Source organism: Melospiza melodia, chromosome 5 (assembly GCF_035770615.1).
Source record: "Melospiza melodia melodia isolate bMelMel2 chromosome 5, bMelMel2.pri, whole genome shotgun sequence".
In the NCBI taxonomy this organism is placed as follows: Eukaryota; Metazoa; Chordata; class Aves; order Passeriformes; family Passerellidae; genus Melospiza; species Melospiza melodia.
In genome coordinates this window covers 95,275,593-95,292,811 of record NC_086198.1, presented here as the reverse complement: position 1 = coordinate 95,292,811, position 17,219 = coordinate 95,275,593, and the positions used below count along the sequence as shown (strand labels likewise).

Below are 17,219 nucleotides of genomic sequence, written 5' to 3'. Positions count from 1 at the left end.
GTTCCTAAAATTTCCTGTCACTTCAAAATCCTTGTAATTTCTGTCTAACTACTTAAAGTAGGTAATTTGTTACATGTGCAAAATTAGTAATTTAAATTGTGTGAGTAAATCAGGAATTTGAGTCATTTGTGTGTTCACTTAAGATAGGAATGCAACAAACTGGAGAAACACCTTTTCCTGATAAAGGAAAAGGACCAATCTTTAGTTTTTAGAAATAAGTTGTTACAAAATAGATGCAAGAACAGAATGGCAAAAGAGGTTACAAAATCAAGGTTCTTTTGGAATACAGATGCTGATGGCACAATGAGATTACCTTTTAGCCATGGTCCTGAATTTTACAGACATGGTTAGGGATGGAAGTTGTCCTTAACAAAGCTCTGTTCAAGAGGGGCTTTGATTTAAAAACTGTCATGAGAGCAAAACAAACACAAACGCACCCACCACCACCAAAAATTAAAACCCACTTAACCCCAAAAACACCCACCTTGTTCCTCTTTTCCATTTGGTGGTTTGCACATGGGACAGGAGGGGAATGGGCTGTGCTTGTTTAAGGAGCTGGACTCCTGGTGTCATGTGTCCTGCTGATTGTTCAGGATCCTGGGAATCCCCTACATACCCACCTCCTTTTTTTTTCAATCTCTTGTTGCTTGGTCTTGGATTGCCGTGTGCTGTTCCATAATTAGCATGGATACACAGCCAGCCAAGCAGTCACTGTTGTGTCCCCTGCAAGGCCTCACTGGCAGTGTAGGAGGAAGGGAAACGTTTGGCATCTGTTACTGTAAGATGCTGAAAGCTGTTGCATCATGAAGGGGGAAAACAGGACTGAGAAATGGCCAGGTTGTACTCTGTCCCAGTTTATTGTGAAATATGGTCGCTCAGGGCTCCAGCTCTGGCTGAAGAACTCACTTTAAAAACAGATGTTGTTTCAAAATGCTCCTCTGTGAAAAAGTGAGAGGAGCTCTCGGTTCCACAGAGTCTGTGTGGCTTCACTGGGACTGCAGCTTGAGATGCTGACTGGAGGAGAGGTTTCTGCCAACTGCAAATATTTTTAGCATAGCTCGGTTTCAGCGTAGCGTGACACTCCCAGGAGAAGTCGATGTGACTCTTGCACTAAAACACTGAAATGTTCTGTGAGCAAGGCCGAGGTGTGCTGACCCTGGCTGCTCTCCCCGCAGTCGCTGTGCGCAAGTCCGTGCTGGCGGACGCTGCCAGGGTGAGGAGGCTGCAGCAGAGCGGGGAGCCCTTCGTGCAGGACGGCTCCTGCAACAACATCGCCCCACACCTGCACAAGTGCCGCGAGTGCCGCCTGGACAGCTACCGCAAGAACAAGGAGCAGCGGGACTCCACCGTCTTCTGCCGCTTCTTCCACTTCAGGAGGTGAGCACCGTCCGGTTGCGCCCTGTGCAAAGTCAGAAATTGTGGGATCTCAGCACCTCAGGACTGATGTGCAGAGTGGCCGAGACCACCCTTGGGGGGCTCGGGAGTCCTGGGATGTTGCCAGAAGTGTCTGGTGGCTGGACTTTGATCCTGCACGGGAGACGACACCTGTATGAGGATGGGGGGATTTCACTGGGGTAAATGGTGAAGGGATAAGTTAATTAGAGTGTGAGACACAGGGTTTAGGATTTCTGTACAGGGGGGTCTAAAGAAGTAAGATGGAGGAATTGGGGTGTGTCCTGTCCTTCTTCTTCTTGGCCTCCATCTTCTGTGGTGATGGTGGCACTTTGGGATTGGTCATTACTAGAAGTGCACTGGTTAATAAGGGTGAAAGGTATTGGGGAAAAATGATAAATATTGTATACATAACTTCGAGTATAAAGATAGGTGACCGCCCCGGGGGCTCTCAGTGTGCTCATGGCTGGCTGCTGAGCAGACCTCTGTTGGGCCAAAAGAAAAGTCTCTTCTCGTCCTTTGAAGCGCCAGGCTGTCCAAGGCCACCCCGGGCCTTTCCAGGCCACCTAAACAGCCGGGAAACCGACAAGAAATCCCCAGAATGAGCTCGTGGAGGTCTCTGTTTCTGAGCTGTTCAATGCTGGTGTGTGGCTGTAAGACCGATGTACCCAACTGATGAGCGGCTGCCAAGGGTTTTTTAGCCCTTAGAAATTGTACAAGTGCTTCATTTGAGCAGAAAATATTTTGGCAGGACTTGGAGCTCTTTATTTTGCTGTTCTGGGCTGAGTGCCAGTAGGATAACGTGAGTTTAGTTTGAGTGCTACAGCTCAGTAAAATTGAGATACTAATGAGAGGGTAGATTCCATGCAGGTTTCCCAGAGTTTAGTGGTTGGACACCTGGAATGTTAGCCATGAGCCCACAGCCATGGAAGGGTTGCAGTAAGTGGCTGTGGGCTTTCAGCTGGGGACATTTGAGCTTCTCATGGAAGTGTTTAATCTCTGCACCCACTGGAATTCACTTTTTTGCTAAACATCTTAAAAAATACAAATGTGTTACTAATCTGTTATTTATCCTCAGATTAGAGATTTTACTGTAGTAAATCTTTGTATAATCTGATGTGTGAGACCGAAGTAACAGCAGAGTATGCTCATTCATCCTCTCAGGGTAACAATCCAGATTTGCCGTGCAGTTCAAATCACATGAATCCTTTGGTTTAGAACTTGAAACTGATGGAATTATCCCTTTTTATTGAATTGCAATCTGCCAAATCTGGAGATGGCATTTGTCTGAGGACAGCAGCTGCCAGCATGTGTTCTCATGGCACACCTAACACTACAGTGAGCACACACTCTCATCAGCAGTCACCTTCCTTCTTCAGCATTTAGTAAAAAGGTTCCTGAACAGAGCTCTTCATGTTTTCCATTTAAGACCTTACTAACAATATAGATCTCATTCTTTCCACCTACTCAGAATCACTCAAGAATATATCTTACTCAAATTTCGCTTGATGCCTTTTGACAGCTGCTTCCAAGTGAATTGTTACTTGAAATATATTCTATATTTAAGGCATTCTAACTTCTCTTGAGAATTGTATGTAGTCCTAGATAAAATTACTGCTGTTGCCATCTCTAGATGTGGCCTTAATGCCAGTGCATTTTAAAAATTGTAAGTCTGATTTGGTTTTGTGTGAATAAAGAGCCGCTTGTTGTAAGGCAGATTTCCTAACTAAAAATCTGAATGTTTTCAGTCTTTTTTCTTTAAAACAAGCAGTGCATTGAACGTGCTTAATGCTAGTGTGTGTTTACCCATGTCTGTTGTAACCTTTGAGTAAATTCATTGGCATACAGTACACACACTTGCAACTCAAGCATGGACTGATTGGGATGAATTTAAACCAGTGCAGCATTGAAGGTGATGAGGCTTTTTCTCCTTTTCCCCCTTTTTCATCAGGCTGCAGTTTAATAAGCATGGAATACTGCGTGAGGAAGGTTTCTTAACTCCAAATAAGTACGACCCTGAGGCCATTAGCCTGTGGCTGCCTTTATCCAAAAATGTTGTGGGTCTAGATCTGGACACAGCAAAATACATCCTGGCCAACATTGGAGACCACTTCTGCCAGCTGGTGATATCTGAAAAGGAAGTCATGTCAACGATTGAACCACACAGTAAGAGCAACTTTTATTGAAATCATTTATGTTTTCACAGCTTTATGTGAAGCTTTGAGCTTCTGTGGGAAAATTTATTATGTACATTTGGAAATATATAGGACTTGAGTGCCTCTCTTTTCAGAGAGGGAATGGTTAAAAGCCACTGTGAACTGGTGTCAACAACTCTCTGCTCCTCACAGGGAGGCAAAAGGGAAGGGCAGTTCCACCCTTCTTTGTCAGAAGTTGTTTCTCAATTTATCAAATTACTTTTCCTGTTACAAAGGGAAAAAAAATCAAACTACCAGGTAGCTGACAACAAAATCTGTTCCTGGTGTGAAAATGAAATTAAGATTTTACTTTGCACAGGTTCTGTTTTATTATAACTGCATCATGGACCTAATGCTGTCTGTCAGGAAAAGAGATTTTTATTTTCCTCCCCCTGCAAGTTTCCAGTAGCACTTTTAGAAGTGATTCTGTGCAGCCCTACTGGGCATAGACCAGAGGAGTGCTGGGATAACTGATTGGAGAGGGTAATTAGTGTAGACAGGGTGCAAACTTAGCACCCCAAAACCACAGGGGTTTGGCCACATCAAAATATTTCTGTAGCAAATGTGAGCAGACAGATGGGGAAGTTACAGCCTTGCATCATCACTTCTCAGAGCAGAATGACTCCCAAAACTCTGTTTGTTTTCTGGATTTTCAGTGCATGATCAGGGTACAGCACAGTTTAGGAGACTGTCACTGTCTCCTGTGCTTGTGGAGTGTTGACATTAGATAAAGATCCTCAGTTTGGCAGTCATTCCACTGTTCTGAGAGAAGAAAAAAAGCTGAACAAGCTTGAATGCCCTTCAAAAGCAGGGGGAAGATTTGAGTTATTCCAGAAATTCTCACTGTGGGGTCTTTACCTTGGGCTGCTTGGAATCTGCAAGCTTTGCTCTTCTCTTGACCTGCAACATGTTCAGGTCTGTGGAACCAAATTATCTATAGCCAGAGTGAGATGTGTAGACTGAAATGCAGAAACACTTTTGGGAGAGTGAAGCTTTGGGTGAATTCATGAAACAAAGGGAAGGTGTGGTGTTCCTTATAGCAGAGGATGCATCTGTTGGCATAGCTACCAGAAACATCCTCTGCTTAAAAAACACAGACATGTGTGAGTTCTGGAATTGGCTTGAAAGGAGCAGTGTCTCATTAATTCATCTTTGATTTTATTGCCCTGACCAGTGAGAGGAAGGGAACACACTTTCATTAATATGGAGGTTATTTTGAATACCCTGGGCAGGAAAGAAGTAATTTACAGTCTGAATATGTGGTGTTCTTTGAACAATAATACAGTGGGAGTGTGCTCAGTCAGCACAGGAAAAAGGGGGATTCTTCTGTCACCGTGGCTTGAAGTTCTGGTAAATTTAAATGTGTTTTCCCTGTGAAGTAAAAGATTGACTAGTGTAGAAAGAACACCTTGTTTGGTCACGTTGTTCCTTGGCTACCAAATGCCCAAAGGAAACAGGATCAAACTGCAGAAAGGAACCAAAAAATAGGAGAAGTACAAAGAGAGAAGACTCAGAAAAGATAGGAAATTGCATTCAAAAGATAAGAAAAAAACCTTCATCCTGTTTGGGGGAAATTGGAGAGTTGACCTAGAAAATGATAAATATAGTGCATGTTTTTTAAAGGCAGAGGAGAATGGAGCTGGTGATATTTAGACCTGTGTCTCTTGGAAGAATTCTGAAGCAAGCAGTCAAACAATTTTTACCTCCTACTTAAGAACAAATTGTGCTAAGCTATTCCAGTGTTGTTCCATACATAGTCAATGGGCATTATTCAGAACAAGAGCAGCAGATGTCTTGGATGCTGGTATGGTTTTCTTAGCATGCATCAGGACATGGTCTCTCATAACTTGCTTTTAAAATTAAGAAACATTGTGGGCAGGGAAGTTTCAGAGAAGTTACAAGTGTGGAAGGTGGTAGGAGGAGGCAGGTGTGTGCTTTTTGTCTTGTCTCGTTTTCTAGCTGGCAACATAAGGAGGTGGAGATCAGACTAAAATAATTCTTGCATAATCACAGATTCACTGAAAAATCATACAGCTCTGGAAGGGCTTGTAATTTTTTGCAAGATACTGTCAATGTTTGGGATGTTTTAGGTGGACAGAAGTGGCTTGGGATAAGGAAGGTGCTTCAAAGAAAATTCACCATTCTGAGAAGGTCAGACAAACAAACACATAAACCCTCCCCAAAGGCTGACAGCTACTTGCCCACCATGCTGCTGAATAGCGAGCAAGGATAAGCTAGCTGTGGCAAGCTACACATTAAGTTCAGCTTGCCAGCAGTACCTGAATTTATTTCCTGGAGTAGCTGTGGGATTTCCACTTAGGAGAACATCAGGAAAGTGCTTGTTAACTTGGACAGACACGTGTCAGGAGTAAAAGCTGTGGTTGGTGCTGCACAGGAGGAAGCAAACTGGTCCCAATTGCTTGGGCTGTTGTGTAACAACAAAAGCATTTTTTGGTGTCCCAATACAAGGACAAGTGTGAGTCACATCCCTGTGCTGAAGTGGCTGTATTTACCGTGCAAACACTGAATTTGCTGGCACTGACACTGTGCCTGTCCCCTCCTTGCCCGCAGGACAGGTGGCCTGGAAGCGCGCGGTGCGCGGCGTGCGCGAGATGTGCGACGTGTGCGACACCACCATCTTCAACCTGCACTGGGTCTGCTCCAAGTGTGGCTTTGGGGTGTGTGTGGATTGCTACAGGATGAGGAAAAAAAGCTCACATGAAGGTGGGAGTGCTTATTGCTACCTGAAACAAAGGGGGAAGAGGGGAAATAAAATCGGTGGTGGACTTGGAAGTCAATGGTAACCTTAAAGGAGGTGAAAAAACCTTCCTGAACAAAAGGATGTGTTGTAGGCCTGTGGTTGCATGGAAGAAATGAGCCAAAAAAATTACCCCAAAAAAAGCCTTCCCAACCAAAAGGATGTGTTGTAGGCCTGGTTGGATGTATCAGTAATAGTCAAATCAGTAACAAAAAGCTGTTACGGTTTTGTTTTACAGATGATGACTCTGATACTTTCTCCTGGTTTAAATGTGTGAAGGGACAGGCACACGAACCAGAGAATCTAATGCCTACACAAATAATTCCTGGAAAAGGTATTGGAAATATTTGATTTACATCAAAATGTGCTGTAGGATTTTGCTGTCTTTTGTGTGTTGTTGATATTGTACTGAGTGAGGTTTGATTTTAATGGTAAAGTTGGCAAAAGCTTAGCATTTATTATCCAAAGACAGAAGTAGCATGTGTGTTTAATACTATTTTATTATCTTTGACCTTTACAAAGAAGTAGCAGAACTTCTTGTTTAATGATGAAAGTAGTCACATATTAGAGTTTAGCTGCACAACACACACAATTTCTTAAAAAGCCTTGGTGACTGCTGGATGTTGTGATTGTGTGTGAGCTCATTTGTGCTTCTCTCCCTTCAGCTCTCTATGATGTTGGTGACATTGTTCACTCTGTGAGAACAAAATGGGGAATAAAGGCAAATTGTCCTTGTGCAAATAAGCAGTTCAAAGCACTATCCAAGCCAGCTCTAAAGGAGGATTCCAAACAGGTATTGTTACTGCCTCTGGGTCTGTGCAGTGAAGTTTGTGTCAGTCTGTTGCATGTTCCTGAAGCCACTGCTAATTTGGCTTTGTGGGTGCCAGCCCTGACCTCTGTGATCACCCCACACACAGGGACAATTTGTGTTCACTGTTCATCTTTCTGATCCAGCTCTCAGTTTTTGGGGAAATCTCATTTGTGACCCTTTGGCACTGAGCCCTCACTGGTTGACCTATCCTTTAAAAAGGCTCAGTGAGGATTTTAGAGCAAAAATGGGATTAGATGGAGAGATGCCTTAAGAGAAGAATGTGAAGAACAGATGAGTGGGAGTGGTTGTGAAGTGTAGGCTATTCCTTGGGTCCTGAGATATAATACATTCAGCATCTAAAGGACTGAGTAAGGTGGGAGAGCACTGGGATTCATAGAAGAACATTTTAAAAAGTAGTGAGATTTAGAGGAGTGTGGAGATTGACTGATTTCTCTGGCAGTCTGGTAGGTTTGCTTCTCTGTACTGCAGAAAAATCTAAAACAAAGGAAACCTCACAAGATACACATATTTATAATGGATGTAGTACATTTTTGCTGTTAAAAACAGCACAAATTAATAGCATAGTTTGGAAGTATCTCACAAGAAATGGGGTGAATTGAGTGATTTTAATTTTATTAGATGCTTACTCATAGCCTTATTTTGGAAATAAATGTTACCTTAAGTGTAAGAAGCAGGTTGGACTTGATTTCAGTATAAGCAATGAACAGAAGAGACAAAAAAAATTTCAGTTGTTACAAGTGTGGAAGATAGTTATGTGAATCAAAAGTTAGCATTCAACTGACTTGGCTTCAGTCTTCTGAATCCAGATTTCCTGTGATTCTGGACAAAGAGCTGCATTAAATTTATCTACACATCTTTATAGAATTAGTTACTGCACTGGTTGTGTGAGGATAAGCTCTTTAAAGGTTGAAGCATTTTGTATTACGTCATGTTTAGAGTGCTTGCCAAGCATCAGCAGTCAGAGATGAAATAGAGAATGTAATAATAGGTAGACAAAAAAGCAGAATAATTTCTGAGGTGATTATTGTTTGAGCAGAGAGAGATGTCACCAGTCATGCAGGAATCCCAAAGCTGTGGTTTGGTTATTCTGTTCTAGAACCTCCAAAAGCCCAGATAAATCAGCTGCACAGGAGATGGACAATCCTGTGCTTGCATTGTGCAGGTGTAGCTCACACCTGGCAGGTGAGTGCACCTTTGCTGCCAGCTTAAGAGCAAGTTTAGGAATGCTCCATGTCTGTTCTAGTCCTCTGAGCTGGAGCTGCAGCTCAGCCCTGGCCTGAGCATCAGCTGTGACTGGAAATGTGAGAACTCTGTTAAACCTGCCCTTGGTTCCCAAAGCAATCCCAGAAAATGCTCCTGGGAAAGTTGGCTCTCTGTTGGTCTGAGGGGTGATGGATCTGGCTGCTCCTGGTTCAGGAGCTCCCAAACCCTGCAGAGCTGCAATGCTGACCTCTGGTGGGCATCACACGTTTTGAGGGCCAAACCATTTTAATGTTCAAAGGATGAGTTTGGACGTGCTGTTGTTTGTATTCCCTTTGTGTGGAGTGTGTCTGTGTCTAAACAAGTTATTGCTTTGCTTTTTCAGCACTTGGCATCAGGGGACAGGCCTGGCCTTCAACACAGCAGCTTTGTCCTGAGCCCACAAGTCACTACACATGATCCTCCTCTAAAGTCAGCACTTGGAAGCAAACAAACTGCTTCTGTAAATACTTCTCCTTCACTAAATTGGTTTTCAAACCTAACCAGTGGAAATGTGAATAAAGAAAACAAAGGTATGTGCAGAACCAGTGAAGAGTAACCCCTCTGTGGCTGTTTGTTAGAAGAATATAGGTCAGACCCAGCAGAATCTTGTGCTGAGAGTGATGTCATTGGCCTGCTGGCATGAGGGCTCATGGCTTGGAGTAAAGCCTGGCAGAGTTAGCATATTCTGTGTCAAAAACTGGATTAAAATCCCATTAATGCAGGTATTCTTGAAAATCCAATTTGAGAATTTTTGTTGTTTGGGGGTTTTGGATTTTATTTAGAATGGGGGATTTAAAAAATGTTGGTTTATTGAAGAAAGTTAAGTGACAGAAATATTTTATCTGCATACATTGGGAGGAGATTTATATGTCTGTGTATACATATACATATGTACATGTATGCATGTAGGAGGATATTGTCTTAAAAAAATACAAAGTATTTTCACAGTTTTGAAGTATTCTCATGGTGTTCCTTTCTTCATTTCAGAGAAACTTCTCATACCAATTTCCAAGAATGAAAATAAACCTCTTCAGACACTCCCTAGCTTAGCCAAGCCAGCTGCAGCCCTGCAGACATTCAACAGTGCAATATTAACTCCTGTGAGCAACAACAACACAGGCTTCTTGAGGAACCTGTTGAACTCTTCTGCAGGAAAGGTACAGGAGAAACTCTGTCCTACAAGTTTGAGTTGATCCCAGGCTTAGATTCTGTTCTAAACCTGTGAACAGCTGCCACAGGCAGTTTGCTTTCTTGTCACAGTAAAATTGTCTTCATTTGGGAAAAGGGATAATTCAGTTTCAGTGCTCAGTTAGGAGGAGCTTAGTGGGGCTAGGTCTTGGTAAGGAACTGGGAACTAAGGGATAAAGCAGATTAACCTCCTCAGGGTAGAGCCTGGCAGCTGCCTTGGTTGGGATGTCCTTTAGAATGAAAAAGAAGCACCAATGAACTGGCAGGTGGAGGGAAGAACCTTCTGTGGTGTCTCCACCATACCTCATTTGCAGCCTGGTTCACTTCAGATGCTTCTGGGCTTTGTCTGATCTTAGAGTGGTGGGGAAAAATACTGGCCTTGAGAGTCCTTTGCTAAAACTGAATTTCTGCTCTTTAATATAAAGCAAGTCCTGTTCTGGGTTTCTGCAGTGTTGCTGAGATGCAAATCAGCAGAAATTGTTGTGCCAGAATTCTGTAGATAAAGTGTAAGAAATGGCACTGGCATTTAATCGTGGTGCATTTCTGGACAGCAGAATTCTGCAGTTGTTGGTTTCTCTGCACAATTGGATCTCAAGTGAAAAATTTTAGGAGTAGCAAATACTTTCTTCAAAACCTGCAGGATAAGGCAATAGAAATAGAAACGAGCACTAACTTTTTATTGTTGTTCTTTCATGTGTTTTATCAGACAGACAATGGACTGAAGAGTACACCCAAAATCCTTGATGACATTTTTGCCTCCCTGGTGCAGAACAGAGCCATCACAGAGCTGCCCAAGAAGCCCCAGGGGCTGACCATCAAGCCCACCATCATGGGCTTTGACACCCCCCACTACTGGCTGTGTGACAACCGCCTGCTGTGCCTGCAGGACCCCAACAATGAGAGCAACTGGAACGTCTTCAGGGAGTGCTGGAAGCAGGGACAGGTATCCCCAGCTCCCTGCTTTTTCCATTTGCAATTCATCTGCTTTGTCCTTCAGTTGAAGCACAGCTACCACCACTGCAGTGATAAGGAACATTAAACCTTATCAAATGTGTGCCGTGAGCACTGTTAGGCTTCCTTATCTAAGGATCTGTTTTGCTGTTCAAATCTGTTTCTAAGCACACAGCTGCAATTATGGCTCTATGTATAAAAAGCTGTGGCTCTAGGTATAAAAAGCTGCCTCAGTTTGAAAGAGAATGCTCAGATGCATGGTAAGGCAGAATTCTGTTAAAACATACTGAGCATTTAGTTTGCAAAATGCCTGCATTCAAATGCTCCATGTATTTTTTGTATTACCCTGTTGTAGGTAGAATTTTTGGTGTTTAATAATTCTTCAAAATGGTGTTCTTTTGCTTTCTAGCCTGTGATGGTGTCAGGAGTGCATCACAAGTTAAATGCAGACCTCTGGAGACCAGAGTCCTTTAGGAAGGAGTTTGGCCAACAGGAGGTAGATCTGGTGAACTGCAGGACCAATGAAATCATCACTGGAGCTACTGTAGGGGATTTCTGGGATGGTTTTGAAGATATTTCCAGTAAGTACTGTGACTTTGTTCCAGTGGGTAGAACACTCAGCAGCAATAATTCTGTCCTGGCACAGATTTGTGATCCATAAGCAGTGTACAAGATGTTCAAGGGTTTCTCCTCACCTTGGACAGTTTGTTGGGGATGCATTGCACACATTTATGCTCATAGGATTGTGGATAAAAACTCATTCCCATGAAATACTGTCCTTCAGGGGTATGTTTGGCTGCCTTTAGGCGTTTGGGGAAACATTCTAGGGAAATTTAGGATCTTCCTAGCAAGTCAGTATCTGCCAGTTTTTCTTTTATTTCAGTTGAGTGAAGCAGAAGAGCACAGGTCGGGGTGGTGCTCACAGGTTAAATGGGTGCTGCTGTTTTAACTTGAAGGTACTGCTTTGTACTGAGGAACTGAAGTTACTTTGTATAAAAATATATTTTGGGGAAGTGAACTTGAGGTTTTCCAGGAGAATTAACAGTTGCTATTTCTTCTGGGGCTCTCCTTTGTGTGTCTGTTACACATCCTTATCTAAGGATCTGCCTTACAGTGTAAATCAGTTGTAAGCTTAGGGAGTTTCATACTTAGGGCACAAAGAGTGGGAGGTGGAAGACTCACACCTTTCTTTTCTGTTAATTATCTTTGAAGAGATTTGGCTTCATCAGCTGCTTTTGGCCTCCAACCAGTTTCTGAGTTAAATTGTAGGAAGTGCCTGGGCAGGGAAGCAGTAAGGGCTGCTTGTCTGTCTGTCTGACATCTCCTGTTGTAACACGTTTGTCATGAGAGTGATACGAGTTCCTCTGACACCAGAGTAGGGTATGTCTTCAGTTCTACATGGAAAGTTGTGGAATGAACATGGTTTTAGACTGAGATAAAGATTTATTTATCTTAATTCTTCAGATTCTGAGTTGTACAGCTGTTAAAAACTAAGACTTGTTAATATTTCAAATTAGGTCGCCTGAGAACAGAGGAGGGAGAGCCAATGGTACTGAAGCTTAAGGACTGGCCTCCAGGAGAAGACTTCAGAGATATGATGCCCTCTAGGTATGAATTCCCAGAGGAAATGTTCATTGTTTCTGTGGCACACCCCCAAAATAATGGACTCTAGGAATATTGCTGTTTTCATACCTGCCTCAGCTTTGGGCAGCAGTTGATGCCATGTGAACAGTTCTGTTTCTCAGAGTGCCTGACATAAATGGAAATCCTGCACAAGTTTCATGGTAAATTATGTAGTTCATTGTGTTTGTTGCTAAGTGAAGTGAGCACCTAAAACTGCTCCTAAAAGCCTGGATCACTTTGAAGTCTGAAGTTCAGTTGAAGCTTAGTTTTTGGCCAAACATTTTTAAATATTTGGATTTAAGCTATTTGAGATTTCTTGAGATGATTACACAATGAAATACTATTACTCCAAGCAGTTAAATTTATTTGCTGTGTTTCTGTGCCCTGTTTGTTTGGCTCCTTTTCATGGTGTCCAGCAAAAACCCCCTGAGGGAAAGAGTACACTTCTTCAACTGAAGAGAGCTTTTGTTGCAGTTTGTTTCATCTGGTTTTGGTTTTATCAGCACCTAATGTTAAATTTTGCTGCATTATCTTAGGTTTGATGATTTGATGAAAAATATCCCATTGCCAGAATATACCAGGAGAGGTGGCAAGCTCAACCTTGCCTCTCGACTTCCCAACTATTTTGTGCGACCAGATTTGGGCCCCAAGATGTACAATGCCTATGGTAAGGAATTTTTAACTTTAAAGGTCACATTTACCACATATTCCTATTGAAATTTATTGTAGATTATGTGAATCCTTGCTGTTGTGGACAATTTTATTAATCCCATGGATCAGAAAGATGAGTTTGGCTCATATATAGGTATCAGTGATGTCCAGAGCATGATGTGATTTATTTTATTAAACATGTTTTTGTCCAGGTGGTTTCAAGCCAATAGTAGTTATTCCCAGACTTGCAATCAACTTGCTCCACAGGCTGGCAACATGTATTTGTTGTTTTGCTGCTTCTGGCTGTATTACTTCTGTTGTTCTCCTTTTTGAACTGTATCATTTAGCTTTTAATCTCTTCTTGAGCAGTTTTTTTCCATGTCTGGTTTATTTGCTGTCACTCAAAAGACATTTAAAATGGAGCAGCAGCATCATGGCCAGTAGAGAGATGGTGGATAGTAAATCCTGTATCAGCTGCTGGTTAGAGTGAAAAAGAGACTATTTCTCCAAGTGCTTTGTCCTAGCAGGACTTAAACATGACTCTTATATATCATACAGGCTAGACAGAAATACATTGGTCTGTGTCAGCAGATCACTTGGGAAGCCACAAGATGGAGCAAGGTCCTGCATAGAAAGCAAATTGCTGTTCTGGAAGCATCTGTTGGTAGAAGTACAAGCACTCTAATCCTCTCAGAAAGTGCTTCTGACAGTGGTGTACCATTTCTTTGTCTTACTAATGGATCTGCTACTCCTTTTTTTCCCCCTTTGATTCCTCCCCCAGGCTTAATAACACCAGAGGACAGAAAATATGGCACAACCAACCTGCACTTGGATGTGTCTGACGCGGCCAACGTCATGGTTTACGTGGGGATCCCCAAAGGCCAGGCTGATCAGGAAGAAGGTAAAATTTCAGTGGTGGCTGGGGGATAATTCTGTGGCCAGAGGGAAGATCCTGTGGTGTAAGTGCTGGTGTTGCCTTCCTCAGAAGTGCTGAAGACCATCCAGGATGGGGACTCTGATGAGCTGACCATCAAGCGTTTCACGGAAAGCCGAGAGAAGCCCGGGGCTCTGTGGCACATTTACGCCGCCAAGGACACGGAGAAGATCCGGGAGTTCCTGAAGAAGGTGAGCTGCTCATCTCAGAAACTCATCTGCTGCCTGTGGAGGCTTGCAAGTCTATCTTTGGGGATTTCTCCTCCTTCATGTCCCAGTTAGTGTGGAAACAAAAAACTGGAGTTGTACCAAGACAAAACTTCTATGCCTTGAGTCTTGTAGGACCTGAAAAGGGTGGAGAGCTGAAGCTTGCAGTTACCTTGTGTGCAGATATTCCTTCTGCCCACTCTGCTCATGGATGAGTAATGTTACATAGTGAACAAGAAAATTGCTGGTTTAGATTTAAGGCAAAGCAGTTTAATTTGATCCTTTTTCAAAGAATATAAGACGTTTTTGAGAAATGTCAGAGCAGTACATGGTACATAACACTCTTCCTCTTTCCTTGTTCTCTCTTACTACATTTTTTTCTCCCTACCTTCATGAGGTCTGAATTAAGGGTGGTGTTTTGTGTCATGTTTTCATGGGAGTTAAGGGTTTAGTAGAGATGGACTTTGTTTCAGTGTTCAGATTTACTTCAGATAGCCCAGAGTTCTTTGTGGTCTTAATGGTGAGACTTCTTTGGTGCTCTAAAAGTGGAAAGAGCCAATATGCTGATATTTAAAAAGATAAATTGGATTATCTAAACAGCTGTTGGCTTGGTCAGGCTTATGGCTTTCTTGCTGGAAGCTGGGAGAGGCTACAAGAGACTTATTTAATATTAACAAAGAACAAATCTTATGGTTGATCAAATATGATACTGGGTTTGATAAGCATTAGCACTTGGAGTCCTGACATCTGTGTCTCACACCTCAGTCCTTGTATCACACTTGCTGGCAGGTGTGGGGCTTTCAGCAGCTTTTAGTGGAGTAGAATCAAGCTGTTTATCTCCTCCCAGATGAGTTTTTGGGCTACAGTCCTGGGTGTAAATGGCTGCTGCAGCAAGTTGGATTTATACAGCAACTTCTTACAGAAATTCTCTCTCCACAACCCTCAAATTTCTGTCCTGAAGTGCTTGTTGTGCCTCCCAGTCTCGTTTCTCCTGAAAATCTGGTTTGCATGCTCTGGGTCAGTGAGCACACACTGCCTGATGGTGGCCTCAAGGCAGGCACCTGCTGAGTTCCACACTTGGCAGTGTCCTCCAGTCACAGGCTGTGGAGTCTCAGAATCTCAGAATGGCTGGGGTTGGAGGGGAGCTTTAAGAACATCTCAATCCAACCCCCTGCAGTGGGCAGGGACACTTGCTGACAGCCCTGTCCAACCTGGCCTGGAACACTTCCAAGGATGGGGCAGCCACAGCTTCTCTGGGCAACCTGTGCCAGTGCTGCACTGCCCTCACAGCAATTAATTTCTTCCTAATTTTTTCTTCTAATCCAAACCTGCTGTCCTTCAGTTTAAAGCCATTGCCCTGTCCTGTCACTTCACACCCTTCTCCACAGCCCCTCTCCAGCATTAGTAGTGTCACAACACTGGTTCCATGTGTGACAGTGCTTCCCAGTGTGAACACAGGCAGCTTCACTTGCCACTGGCACTTGGGATTACTTACATTTTCCACATCCACATTTGCAATGTGTCTTTGAAGCCAGTGGGACCTGAGCAATGCTGAAACCTTGACAAAGGTCTGAGTGAAGATCCAAACTTGTATTGTGTAACTCTCCTACCCGAACACGTGGTGCAAGTCCCTCTGGCACACCTTTTGTGGAATGCCACAGGTACAACTCGACTGCCCAGTCAGACTGGTGTGTTAAAATGCTGTTGTGTTGTCACTTTGCCAGGTTGCAGAAGAGCAGGGCCAAGAAAACCCTGTGGATCATGATCCCATTCACGATCAGAGCTGGTACCTGGACCGATCGCTGAGGAAGCGCCTTCACCAGGAGTACGGAGTTCAAGGCTGGGCCATTGTACAGTTTCTAGGAGATGTAGTTTTCATCCCAGCAGGAGCTCCACACCAGGCAAGCACCAGGGACATGGAATGGCTTTGCTGCTTGGGCAGCCCTTTGAGCACGTGCCTAATGCTTGTTTGTTCTCTCTAGGTTCACAATTTGTACAGTTGTATTAAAGTTGCAGAAGACTTTGTATCCCCAGAGCATGTCAAGCACTGCTTCTGGCTCACTCAGGAATTTAGGTATCTGTCACATACGCATACGAACCATGAAGATAAATTGCAGGTAAATTCCCAATGCTCAGTGCTCTTGAACTTTAAACAAAAAACCCCTAAAATACAACAAATGTTTTCCCAATTTGGTGATTTGCATGAAGGTCGGGCAGATGAGTGTGTCTGAAGTAACCTGCACAGGGTGAGGGGAAGTAAGTGGGAAAGTTGGAAAACTCTCTGTGCTGTTTGCTTGTAAAACCAAGCACGTTTTGCTTTGCTCCTGCAGGTGAAGAATGTCATTTACCACGCTGTTAAAGATGCAGTTGGGATACTGAGAGCTAATGAATCCAGCCTTAGCAGACCGTGACGTAGAGCCTTAACCACACACTATGAAACAGAAGCGTTGGCAGCTGTTTTACCTACTCAGTCAGGACCTCTGTGGACTTTGAGATTATATGAATGTTACCTCATCTTCCTTTCAGCAGTACCAGAGGGTCGTGGTACTATGTTCTGTGTATTCTTCCAATGTTTACAAACCTGATATGTATATGTAGTAATATGTATGGACTGTGGCATACTGTGAATGCTCAGTTGCAATAGAACTTTATACGGAGTTGCTCTCCAAACTGTACAAAATACCTCCTATAGAACTGTTGGGAACTATTCCAAATTACTCCTTTGAAAAAATATTATTCAAGGCATTGTAAAGCTTCAATTTTTAAAATTTATTTTGGGGTGGGAGGAAGTATGGAATCACTCACTTTAATAACCAATTTACATAAAAAGTTAAGAATGCAGTTCTGGAATTTCACATTAACATAGAACTAGCATTTAAATTAGCTTTAAGCTATTGTATAGTAACATAGAGATGGGAGTTAACCATCTTTAGGTAAATGTATTTAAATTTCTAAATGTTAAAAGAAACTTTTAATCAAATGTCTTCTGTTCGAAACTGCTCTTTAATTTGAACTGATGTTTGATTCTCTTGTTTTTAACACTGAATGGTTACATAAAAATTCTTCTATTTCAGGTACTGTTCCTTGCCTGTTTTTTTCAGTTGACTGTTTAAAATGTAATTAATTTGATGCAGTACTTTGAAATGCAGAGGAAAACTGTGTATCATAAATGGTTCATGCTGTTTATTGAAGTATGTGAAGGCTTAGGTTATGGAATTTAGCAGCAGACCTGTTTATAGTTATTTTT

At 42.7% G+C, this 17,219-nt stretch overlaps 1 protein-coding gene across 2 annotated transcripts in view; it reads left to right on the top strand.

Moving 5' to 3' along the window:
• The window catches only part of KDM3A (lysine demethylase 3A), a 29,434-nt gene extending 12,389 nt beyond the window's left edge, over window positions 1-17,045 (top strand). Inside the window, exons 11-26 of one of the 2 annotated variants that reach the window (XM_063157903.1) lie at window positions 1,176-1,377; window positions 3,344-3,558; window positions 6,159-6,311; window positions 6,584-6,679; window positions 7,011-7,138; window positions 8,763-8,949; window positions 9,407-9,576; window positions 10,314-10,550; window positions 10,968-11,139; window positions 12,076-12,166; window positions 12,718-12,848; window positions 13,614-13,733; window positions 13,818-13,957; window positions 15,697-15,873; window positions 15,955-16,089; window positions 16,303-17,045. In XM_063157903.1, coding sequence (XP_063013973.1) covers window positions 1,176-1,377; window positions 3,344-3,558; window positions 6,159-6,311; window positions 6,584-6,679; window positions 7,011-7,138; window positions 8,763-8,949; window positions 9,407-9,576; window positions 10,314-10,550; window positions 10,968-11,139; window positions 12,076-12,166; window positions 12,718-12,848; window positions 13,614-13,733; window positions 13,818-13,957; window positions 15,697-15,873; window positions 15,955-16,089; window positions 16,303-16,383 — 2,435 coding nt within the window. In that variant the 3' untranslated portion in view covers window positions 16,384-17,045. The remainder of the gene's footprint in view (window positions 1-1,175; window positions 1,378-3,343; window positions 3,559-6,158; window positions 6,312-6,583; window positions 6,680-7,010; window positions 7,139-8,762; window positions 8,950-9,406; window positions 9,577-10,313; window positions 10,551-10,967; window positions 11,140-12,075; window positions 12,167-12,717; window positions 12,849-13,613; window positions 13,734-13,817; window positions 13,958-15,696; window positions 15,874-15,954; window positions 16,090-16,302) is intronic. The other variant, XM_063157904.1, reaches the window with a different exon arrangement.
• Window positions 17,046-17,219: the final 174 nt, after the last annotated feature.